The sequence below is a fragment of the Protobothrops mucrosquamatus genome, unplaced genomic scaffold (genome assembly GCF_001527695.2).
Source record: "Protobothrops mucrosquamatus isolate PMUCROS unplaced genomic scaffold, P.Mucros_1.0 scaffold2509, whole genome shotgun sequence".
NCBI lineage: Eukaryota > Metazoa > Chordata > Lepidosauria > Squamata > Viperidae > Protobothrops > Protobothrops mucrosquamatus.
Window position 1 is genome coordinate 75,606 of NW_015388574.1, and position 12,395 is coordinate 88,000.

The 12,395-nt window shown below is 37.2% G+C and overlaps 1 protein-coding gene across 1 annotated transcript in view; it reads right to left on the reverse strand.

The window, feature by feature from the left end:
• Positions 1-12,395, reverse strand: part of AK5 (adenylate kinase 5) — a gene marked incomplete at its 3' end in the record, with an annotated part of 90,479 nt that overhangs the window by 73,671 nt on the left and 4,413 nt on the right. Inside the window, exons 2-5 of the mRNA XM_015825144.1 lie at positions 4,967-5,153; positions 1,939-2,106; positions 477-646; positions 235-348 (exon numbers count right to left, since the gene is read on the reverse strand). Of these exons, the coding sequence (XP_015680630.1) occupies positions 235-348; positions 477-646; positions 1,939-2,106; positions 4,967-5,153 (639 nt within the window). The remainder of the gene's footprint in view (positions 1-234; positions 349-476; positions 647-1,938; positions 2,107-4,966; positions 5,154-12,395) is intronic.

Below are 12,395 nucleotides of genomic sequence, written 5' to 3' on the forward strand. Positions count from 1 at the left end.
AAAAAAAAAAAAAAAAGGTCATTAAAAAGTTTACCTCCAACCATCTTCAATATGAATAGTTATATAATACAATACACTCTTGTTTTAGTGCTATTCCTATTTTTCTATTGTTTAACTACTTGAGATGCAAATTTGCTAGGCAAAACAGTACAGAAATACCTTAAATACATTTATTCTGTTATGAAAAATAGGATATATTCTAAATAACTGCAGCCAAAAGAATAAACAGCTTACTTGGTCCTCAAAGGAAAGAGCTTGGGCAACGTCTCGTGGAAATCCATCAATAATGATACCTTCCTCATCAGGAATTTGCATTAACCTTTGCTTTATCTCAGTAATTGTGGTTTCCTTGAACAGGTAAACACAAAAAGATATATAGATGTATATATATTTCTGTTTCAAGAGTACATTCTCAAATGTTGCTGGGGAAAAAAACACATACACATATGATTGCGAAGGCTTGTTGTTGTTTTTACCTGTGGGGCTAATTCCCCAGTTGTAATTATCTTAGCAATCAGACTCCACTTCCGATTGCTGCTTGTGCTATGGATCTTCTTTCTTAACAATTCACCCACAGAGATATACTCAAATCCATAGCGTTCTGCTATTTTTAAGCTCTGGGTTCCTTTACCACTGCCAGGTCCACCTATAAGGAAAAACAAAGGGTTAACCAGGTTTTCTCAGATTCATTGCCTGACTATCCTCCTCATACCATCTTAAATGAGCCTCAAAGTCAAGCTTATTGCAATCTTTTAATCATTAAATAACTTGAGTTAGAATCTCAGACAGTCTTTCCCAAACCAAGTGCCTTCAAGATACACTAGAAGTCAACACAACAGAGCTGATTGGGAAAAAAACAGCTTCATATATCATTGAATGTATAAAGTAAGTTTATCAGCTTTTGTGAAGGTATACAGAAGCAGCTCATTAGTCTATCAACTACTATGGTACTTTTCACTGTAAACACCACAGAGCAGAAATGAGGCTGCTGTTAACCTCTAGCTCTCTATTGATCTAACCATCAGCAGCTATTGGTGGCATAATGACCCTAAAAATAAGGAACTTTAGTGTGGTGTTGCATAAATGGATATAACAACAATGCAATCCATCTGCTTGGAGTTCTTGCTGAATGTCTATGGAGATTCTCAGTCATCCAGGACATAGTTATCCCAAAAATGGTTTTTCACAAGGCAACTGGAGTTTCTTGTTTTTCTTTGAAGATGTTTCGCTTCTCATCCAAGAAGCTTCTTCAGCTCAGATAAGCCTCCAGGTGGCCTCAACGACTCTCTAAAAGAATGCAAATGACCAGCTCTCTGCAAGGAGTATAAATCCTTCCATTTCCCACCATCTAGTCAGAGCTGAAGAAGCATCTTGGATGAGAAGCGAAATGTCTTCAAAGAAAAACAAGAAAGTCTAGTTGCCTCGTCAAAAAGCATATTTGGGATTCTTGCTGAATTGTAACTCCCAGCCATCACAACCCTCATCTCATCATTTTGATGAAATTGTCCATTTCCCACTGCCCATGTGTGCTCAGGATGATGGTGCTAGGGACATTGACAGAAGATTATTCAGCTGGCAGAGCAGAATCAGGACATGATTCCTCCAAACCAATACATACCAGACACACAAAAGAGTAATAAGGAACGGATTCCCAGCAATGGTGCCAGTATCCTTAGTTTGTTTCTTTACCCTGTTAGATTTAATTGCCAGATTAGATTTTTATCTTTCTTACAGTTCAATCTACAGGGATTCAGCTCTCTTTGCAAGCATGTGCTCCAGGTGAAGTTTATTGTACAACATTTAAGCAGCAGGTTGGAGTCATCTGCATCAAAAACTCTGACATTCATTGACCCAGCATCTCCATTGTTAAAAGCCACTGCCAATCTAAGAAAAATATTAGTGTTTTTTTGTGGTCAGCCTCATTTTTTGCTTTCCTACCTATGACTAGGATGATTTTGGGTCGAGGCCTGGTTGGATCGAACACATCATATTCCTCAATAAGTTCAGCTGTTTCTGAGAGATCCGTGTCACTCTCAATGGAGAATTGGTGAATTGGAGGAAGTCGATCATACCTCCGGTAAGGAAAGTTGGGGTTGTCAGGCATCACTGTAAAATAGGAAATGGTAATGTCAGAAATGAGAATCCATTTGAGGGTAGTATAAGAGATTATGCTAGAAACCAAGAGACCTAAGCTCTAGGCCTGCCTTAGGCACGAAGCCAGATGGGTGACTTTGGGCCAGTCCTTCTCTTTTTCAATCTTAGGAAGAAGACAATGGCAAACCACTTCTGAAATCTTGCCAAGCAAATAGAATGGGCTTTTCCAGGCTGTTGACAGGAATCAAGACTGACTCAAGAGCATAAAAAGCAAAAAAAGACAAAACATAGAAATATGACTTTTTATGCTCATCAGTAATGAATAGCAGAAATATTTGATGTTTTTATAAAATGCATAACTGTATTGAGATCCTGTTTAAGCAATCTCTTTACAAATCCTTTAATACACTCAACAAATCTATTAAAGAAAAACATTTACACTCTCAAGTCAAGTTGGACTCTCAACAATTATGTAGGTACTTCTATGTAGTTTTCTTGTAAATCAGGCAGAGGTTAAAAGCATTTTTCAAAAATTGTTGTTGATGACACTAGTACCTAATTTAATGTCACAAAGAGTGGTTCACCCAAATTAAGCTAAGTTGTGGGATTTAGAATGAGATTCAGAATGTTATACAGCTGGCTGGCTGGAAAATTCTGGGAATTGAAGTCCACAAGTTTTAAAGGAGCCAAGGCTGGACACCCCCTGGTTTAGTATATTGTAGAAATCTGTGCAGCTGAGTTAATGCAATAAACTATATTTAAATAAGCCATAAATAAGTTATGGGCTTGCATGTTGAGTAAATATAGCCAACAAAACATTCTATAACATTCATGTAATGAGAAAACAGGTTGCCTCTTTAAGAATAGCTCATACTCTACAGTGTTTATTCACAGAACTAGTTCCAATCAATAATAGCCAGCAGAAAATCAAACATCAGACTGCTATACTGTACTCTGATTAATACCAGATATTCTGAAACCTACTTCAATAAGATGTCCCCAGCAAGCTTTAATCATGGTTCAGCTAGATATAAGTTCCTCTCTTGAAGAAGACTGGAGAGGACGGCTATTTCATACTTATGAGAGATCACAGGAAATTGGCAAGGGACAAGTATCAAAGAGTTCCTTTCAAGAAAGGTTTCATCTGCTGCTCTGTCTTCAGATTCAGGTTCAGTCCTGCTGAGTTTCCTGACTTTTTCCCCACTCCATAAACTCCCTAGTGATCTGACAGAGATGATCTTGATGGGAGTTTTGGACTAAGAAAAGAGGACCCTCAGCTAGAGGATCACTTGTCCCTAACAAACTGGAGAATCCTATTATGAAGGGATTACTTGCAAAGAGAGATCTCCTCATTGGAAGGTATGCTTTATAAATTGTCTATTATGTGATTAGAACATCATAGGGTTCAATGTGTTTCAGATAAACTTCTAAGTGAATGGTTTCTTGTATATTCCTGGTTCACAAATAGATGACCCAGGATGATTTCTATGCTACGTTAAGACAGCAATTTGGTTTCCTTTACTTAGAAAGATGACCTCTAAAAATTTAACTATATAGTTTGGGACATGTCCATTTTTAGATAAATCTTGTCATTTAGCCATTTGCCTGAAGGAAACAAAAAAAAATGTTTCTGATAATCTCTTGTTTAAAGTTTTGAATGACTTGAGTGCCTTTCACATCGATAGGTAGGAATGAAAGTGCATACCAACCAATAAACGTCTTTGCAAGTTCAATTTTAATTTGATTTTAATGCATCTTTTTAAGTCATTGTTAAAATCTTGCATGGTTCATTTAATCTAATTATTGACTATAATTCCTACAAAACCTGAAAATAGCTTAATTGCTAAAAAAAATACTTGACAGGTACATTCATAAAAATTAAAAAATTATTTTTCTCACAATACATTAAGCTATGAACATGTTTTTGGGCATGGTTTTAAACCCTGGCCAATCTAGAGATTGTTCTCTAGGTGATTTAACTAATCAATATTAATTGTAGCATGATTACGTTGGCATTTCTTCTCTGCATGCAAGTTTTGCACTGTTGCTTGGCTGAAATATATTCTTTAAAATGCTATTGTGGCAAAGTTAGAAAACAAAATGGCATTATGCCATTATTCAATTGCTGATGTTCAATAGATAGATTACAAAACTATTTAAACATTAAAAAATAATAAAATATATTTATTTTCATCATAAATACAATCAAAGAGAAGGAAATGATAGTAATCACTATCCCAATGTCTGAGGCCACTTCAAAATAAAAATTAACTGTAAATATTCTTGGACAGAGAGGAATATCTTAGTTCTGTAGCCAAAGTATAACCAAACGGGAGTCTCACATGTTTTCCAGAGAATAGCATTCCATGCGGAGGGCCGTTCATTTAGCAAGCACTTGAAGTTACAAATGGCACTGAAAAAAGTAACAACCAGTTCTCACACTTACGACCGTTGCAGCTTCCCCTGAGTCACATGATCAAAATTCAGGCTCTCGGCAACCAGCGTGAATTTATGATGGTCATATTGTCTCGCAGTGAAGTGATCACCATTTGCAGCCTTCCAAGCTGGTTTCCGGCAAGCAGAGTCAATGAGGGAGGTCGGATTTGCTTAATGAACATGCGATTCACTTAGCAACCACAATAATTTGCTTAACTCTGGCAAAAAGATTGTAAAATGGGGCACGGCTCACTCAACAACCTCTTTGCTGAGCGATGGAAATTCTGATCCCAATTTTGGTCATTAGTCAAGGACCACCTGTAAAGCAAATGCTATTGCGGTTCGTTTCCCTTCTCAAAACACCATGTAATCATTTATTGGGTCTATCTGTCTCCTTACCACAAGCTGAAATGTAAAATTTAGAATTATATCTTACCATTCCTGAAAAATGCTCTTCTTGACTGGTTGCCGTTAAGTGGAGGCAGTGACCTTTTTTCTGGGCTGACAAAAGTATCCCATTTGACTTTTTCTGCTCCCCCCAGCTCCTTTACTCTTTGTAAGCAGCTTTCCAAATACTCCACGGGATCATCGGGTTTGCAGCACATTAATCCATTCAGCAAACTCTGGAACATAAGAGAATGACCGACCAAGGCAATTTAATGAAGTTGAAAATAAATTTATAGTCTAAGGCTGAAGAATTGGCAGCAAAAAGCTAGAATTTTTCTACATCTCTGGGGTGTCGTTTAATGGCCATCAGTATTTTGTAGGTTAAACGGGTAGCCCTATTTATAGACTAAAATTATAAAATTCCTGACTTTTTCATACCTAAACATGTGCCATTATGCCATTTCTTTTTGAAGTAAGCAATATTATGCAAACCACAGCGAGGAAGCAAAAAAGAAAAAAGGCCTTGAGACCAGAAAGAAAAGGAAATTAGCTAAATCTAATTTACTCCAACTCTATTTACAATATCTCTCCATATTTTCGGATTCTCGGGAGCTTTCTTCCTACCGTGTCACTCATGTCCCACTTCATACATTACTTTCATTTTACTCTTCTTTCCAATTTTGCATTATGCCACTGACTAAGAGATATGATAAGCACAAGCTTTAAAATTAAAGTGTGGTTTATTAAACCTATAAATTCTTACTATAAAGTTGTAATATATAGTCTGTGCCTGTTTTCATAATAATGTAAAATCATCCACTTTTCTATAAAATAGCTAACTGTCTCCTACTATGGAAGATGCAGTCAAAGGGGGGAGGGGAATCAATGCTTCCATTTCAACAATTTGTGAACTGACATATAAAGAAGCTAAAACAGATACAACTCCCCCCTTTCAATTTAATTGCATGTCCTTCTATTTTCAAAGCAAGTCCGTGAGAGTGAATGATTTTAATTCCACACTACATATACATTATATACAGTAAGTAGCCTACATCTCAAGATTCATATGCTACATATTGTAAATTGCATTGCCAAATTCCCTAATGGTAAAATGATGCATGGACTTTGGGAAATTGTTAAAAGTGAATGTAGTTGCTGTTTTTGGTGATAAAATGTTAGTCTTACCAAACATACATTCCAAGTTCTATCTTGTTCTAGAATATATTTTAGGTCAGGGTAAGAAATCAGATACTGTACTCTCCAAGTGGTTTACTTTCCAGTTATCACCAGCAGTGATGCTGGTTGTAGTAGAACTGATGGCCTGATTCCAGAGGGTTTTATTTTACTTTGTGACACACTCGTTTTAAATGATATTATTGTATAAACTTTCATAGATTACTGTCTATTTCAGGGGTGTTAAACTACCAGCCCGCAGGCTGGTTTCATCATACCCACACCCACACCATTGCCAGCAATGCAAAAAGAGTTGCGACACATGGCGACACGTCACATGACATGGCAAGTTTGACACCCGTGGTCTAATTCAATGGAAGGGCCATATAGGAAAAATTATATGCACATAATGGCTACTAAAAATCTTGTAGAATGTGAAACAGAGACAAGTTGGAATTAATGAGCTAGTTAACAAATACCATGTTGAATCAGATCATCTCCTCTTATTTTAAGCTGATTTCTCCTTCACTTTCTATTTTACTTCCGCAGTCATATGCTACACTTACTAAATATGAGCTCATAAATACAAGCAACTTATGTCTCTGATGTCACTACAGGTAGTCCTCCACTTACAACCATTTGTTTAATGACCATTCAAAGTTACAACGCACAGAAAAAAAAGTTACCTTCAACCAATCCTCATGCTTACAATTGTCACAACATCTGCCTAGCCACGTGGTCAAAATTCAGATGTTTGGCAACGGGTATGTATTTAAGACAAATGCAGTGTCCCAGGGTAATTTGATCATTATTTGCAACTTTCCTGGCTGACTTCCGACAAGCAAGCAAGCAAAAGTCAGTGGGGAAGCCATATTTCTTTAATAACCACACAATTCACTTAACAACCATGGCAAAAAAGGTTGTAAAATTGCCTTGCTTAGCAACAGAAATTCTGGTTTTAAGTTGAGGACTACTCGTATGCTCAATTGTGGTTTTAAGTTGAGGACTACTCGTATGCTCCTGCTCTATCCTTGAAGACTTGAGTGTTTTATAGCAATGACAATCATAAGGTATTTCCATATTTGCTTAGCTAAATTTCACTGTACGCATCACCATGTTAAATAGAAATGTGGTATAACCATTTCTTCACAATGGCTTTGGACGAAAGCCTTTTGTTCTCAAATGAGTTTAGGAATATTGGAAAGGAACACGCAGGACATGACATTTCAAAAATTCTGTTCTGATCCATGATACATATATCACTTTATTATGAATAAGCACTTGAATATTCTAAAACAGCATCTCCCAATCTTTTCTATATCCCGCACCCCCCTAGAATGCTTCTGATATATTCTCGCACCCTTACAAAAGTTCGAAATAATGGCAATGAATTATGCATATACACTATAATTTTGAAAACCCAATTTTTTGCACCCCCTGGAATATCGTCTCGTACTCCCAGGAGGTGCTCGCACCCCCTGTTGGGAACCCCTGTTCTAAAAGTAAAATAAACATAACAGCACATGATACACTTGCCAAGAACTGCAGTATTTAGAAAACAGTAAGGATTACAACTATGGGTCTAAATTATTCTGAATTTAGATACTTGTTTTTTGTGGACTGCTACAACTGAAAAGATGATAGGTTCTCATAGTAATATAATTTTTCTATAGATAGGATTTAATTGGAAGAAAACATTCAGTCATCCATACTTGCATTCCAAGACAATACTTCTGAATAATTGGATAGATTCAAAATACGTTCAGAATCATGGCCAAGAATACTTTTTAAAGGAAAAGTGTCCCTATGTATGTCACATAGCCAGAAGTAATTGATAAGCCTGGAGGTTTCTTTTCTGACAGTTATTATCAATTTGATGAACCTATACCATAAAAAAGTAAACTGCTATTGAAAAAGAAATACTGTTTGCCTATCTTTTTAAAATAAATAATATCACTCAACAGGTTTTTACATGATGAGTTTCTTAACCTCAGTTAAGTCAGATGAAGGAGGGGTCCCCAATCCCCGGTTCACAGACCAGTACCAGTCCATGTCCCATTGTAAACTGAGCCGCGCAAGTGACAGAGCAAGAACATGAAGCTACATTTGCACACATGAAGCTATTCCCTCCCACCACCATCACAGCCCACCACCGCTGCTGCTGGTTCACAGAGCCAAAAAGGTTGGGGATCACTGAGATAAAGTACAGATAGTCCTCGTTTAGTAGTTACAACAGTGATGAAAAACTTTGCAACCAAATCCTCGCAGTTACAACCTTTGCAGGTCTATAAAGTGAAGGAAGTTAAAATAAAATCACAAGCACAGTCGCAGTTTTACTTAGCTACCGCTTCACTTAACAACCAAGCTGCTGGTCCCAATTGTGGCCAGTAAATAAGGACTAGCTCTACTTTGTAGATAACATTATCAGATTGAAGTATTTGGGTGCAACACCAGCAGGAAATCCCAAGCTGTAATCTATAGATTAACTGAATTGATTGATTAATTGAAAAACATCCAAGTATGTATTCTTTCCATACTGCTGTTAAGAAAACAACATGGACCTCAGGAAGTGAATCCTATTTAAGCAATATTCTATTTATGAACACTTATTTGGAAGAAAGCCAGTGATAATTGTTTCCAATCGCCAAGGATTGGAATGTAGCCCTACTTTCATTATAAATACATGTGCTTAGAATTTCACACCCCAAGAATATATAAAAGAATTATGTTTGAAGAACCATTGTGCTGAAAATGACAATTGGGACAATTTTATTAGCAGCTGTTTGATTTAGCCAAAGGAGCCTGTAATGTAACACAGCATTGCATGATCCAGAATTAATTTGCTTTCAGGCATTCCACTTTTTATATTTGGATACGAATGCTAAAAGTTTAAAATGATGTATTTGGATAATATGGCAACATTTGTAAACCAGCTACTATACATAACTGCTATTTCACTCTTGAGGCTTGCAACAGTTTGCCTCTCTAACACAGCTTAAAAAAAATTGGAAGCATGTGGATCACATATTCTCACAGCACTCTTCAGAAATGTTTAAAATAGCCTTTTAATTTTAAAGTTTGCAATTTTTTAAGTTTCAAAATTATACCAAGAACAACACTGCTACATCACTGCTGCATAAATTAATTACTGCATGTCCTGCTGATGATCTATAACAGTGGTTATGATTTGGGAAGAAACAGATTGGATCTCTGCCATAAGCATTTTTCTTTCTCTTCTCTGCCTGGAGAAGACAGGGAACTTTAATTCAGGAATGCATAAAGCTCTGACAGATTGAAGATCATCCAGAATGAACTTCAGCCTTTTTCCTCTGTCTCAGCCTTTTCCCTCTATCTCAGGGGTATCAAACTGCCCGCCCCCGGGCTGGACGCATCATCGGGAAACCACGCCCACCCCATTGCCGGCAATGGTGAAAAAGCTCCGATACGATGCGCGACGTCATGTGACGTCACAAGTTTGACATGTCTGCTCTATCTCAACCAGGTTTTGAAGTCTTTTTATCATTTCTTTTGAACAGCAGTTTTGAATGGGAATTTATTTGTGTATTTGTTTATCAAATTTACATAGCCACCCATTTTGCATTTGAGGCATTTCAGATGCCCCACAAACACCAAATAGGAGATGTTCACCTACCCAGATCACCAGTAAACCTGGGACAACCATGAATGGAAGTCCACACAATAATTGCACAACTGTGCAGGAAAAAACGGGCACCTGCCTATTCCCTGCCACTATCTTTGTGCACAACCTGCTTTTAATTCATTTGGAAACTATGTTAGCAATGAGAAAAGAACCTTAATGTATCCCACTGCTGCTCTACTCCTAGTAGACTTCCCAAAGTTAAAATGTCTTGTTTGAGAGGTTGCCACAAAGAGGAGGGGGTCAACTTATTTTCCAAAACACCAGAGGGCAGGACAAGAAACAATGGATGGAAACTAATCAAGGAGAGAAGCAACCTGGAATTAAGGAGAAACTTTCTAATAGTGAGGACAATTAATCAGAAGTTGTGGTTGCTTCATCACTGGAGGTTTTTAAGAAGAGTCTGGACAGTCACTTGTCTGAAATGGTATAGGTTCTCCTGCTAGATGCCGGTGGTTGGACTAGAAGACCTCCAAGGACACTTCCAGCTCTATTCTGATGGATTGATTGAATAGCATCTAAATGGTATCACAGGATTATCCTAATCTCAGGTAAATTTAAATCTCTAAAATAAAAAATCTATTTATCATTTTGACCTTCACCTGTATTTTTCTCTTCTTCTTTTCCTTTTTCCATCACCTCTTCTGGAAACATAATTTTTCTCTTAATGTTATTCCCATTTCTCTGGACCTGATTTTATTTTCAGATGAAATTTTATCATCTTATAATAGTCAAATGTAGGCTGTCGTACCTTTGTAGTCATATCTAGAATGGAATTCCCTTGCCCTTTGAATCTTTTAAAACCATAGCAAACTACCAATCAAAACCTACATAGTAATGTCTACCTAGAGAGCCTGACAACAAGTCTCAATAAGTCTTTATATGTGAGGATTTTGCAGTATGTTTACCAGTTACGTAATAGTCTTCCTAAACTATGAAATGAAATGGTTTTATTGCTCTTAAGAGATACCTTCTGATAGTCTGATCTCTGATACAGTGGCAAACAGGAAAAAAAAAAACTAAATATAGCAATTATAAACAAGCCCCCCAATTCCATTAAGCAGTGGGTGTGTTGTAAAGAACAGAGACCCAGAGGACTGAAAAATCAAAACATATTCATATGCATATCCCGAGGAAAATTCTATGCTGAAATGAAGTCTGTCAAATTATTATGTCAGGACTCTATGACAATTCTAATAACTATTCCAAGCAACCTTCCGCATGTTCCGAGTTGCACTGCAGGTACCAACATCTTTGAAATCCTTGTTTTTATTTGTTGGGGAAATTGATTCAAATCATTGCAAAAGCCTACTGAACCGCCCAGGTGTTGGGTTAGAGCAGGGGTAGGCAACCTTGGCTCTTTTATGACTTGTGGACTTCAACTACCAGAATTCCTGAGCCAGCATAGCTCAGCTTGGAAACTCTCCCTTTCCCCTCAGCGTGGCTGGCTCAGGAATTCTGGGAGTTGAAGTCCATGAGTCATAAAAGAGCCAAGGTTGCCTACCCCTGGGCTAGAGTTAATAATAATATTAATAGCAATAGCAATAGCAATAGCAATAGCAATAGCAATAGCAATAATAATAAGTTGGAATGGGCCTTGGAGGTCATCTAGTCCAACCCCCTGCTCAGGCAGGAAACCCTATACCAGGGGTAGGCAACCTTGGCTCTTTTATGACTCGTGGACTTCAACTCCCAGAATTCCTGAGCCAGCATGGCTCAGGAATTCTGGGAGTTGAAGTCCACGAGTCATAAAAGAGCCAAGGTTGCCTACCTCTGCCCTATACCATTTCAGACAAATAGCTGTTCAGTCTCTTCTTAAAAACTTCCAGTGTTGGAGCATTCACAGCTTCTGAAGGCAGGTTGTTCCACGGATTAATTGTTCTAACTGTCAGGAAATTTCTCCTTAATTAGTTCCAATCAAGCCTGCCAGTGTGTCCACGTGGATGATGCGCTACAGAATATCTACAAAGCAACAGTCTGGAAGCTTTTTTCTTAGAGGTTTGAAAAAAGTCTTGAAAATGTCCAGTTGAAGCAACATCATGCATAGTTGTACATAACAATAACATATAGTTTCTTGCCCCTTGCACGGTCAAGTCAGATGTGTCAATATATAAAAGATTCTTCCTTTGTAAAAATGAATAAATGAAGCAAAATTCACTTTTTAAATGGAAACAGAAATTATCTTTCCACAGAAGATTTATATCGCTTTATTTGTCTTTCTCACAGAAGATTTATATCGGTTTATTCCTCTACTGCGTGGGGTTGTCCAACCTTTTGACTTGCCTGGGTTGCACTGAGTGACGAGGAATTTGTTTTGGGCCATATATAAAATATACAATATGGTTAATATATATATAAATATTATTTTTTATTATCGTGGGGACACATTTCTAGCTCTTCAGAGCTGCATGCAGCCCATGAGCTGCGGGTTGGACATGCCTGGTCTATATGTATATCCCTCATTAAACACTCCAGAATTATTACCCAACTTCCTCACAGTTGTATCTCTAGAATGGGAATAAGGGGATAATAGGGTTTAGAAAATGTGATTAACAAGATTGGAAAGTCTTCTGAATACCAAATAGGCTACATAACAACATATAATAATAATAATAATAATAATAATAATAATAATAATAATAATAAT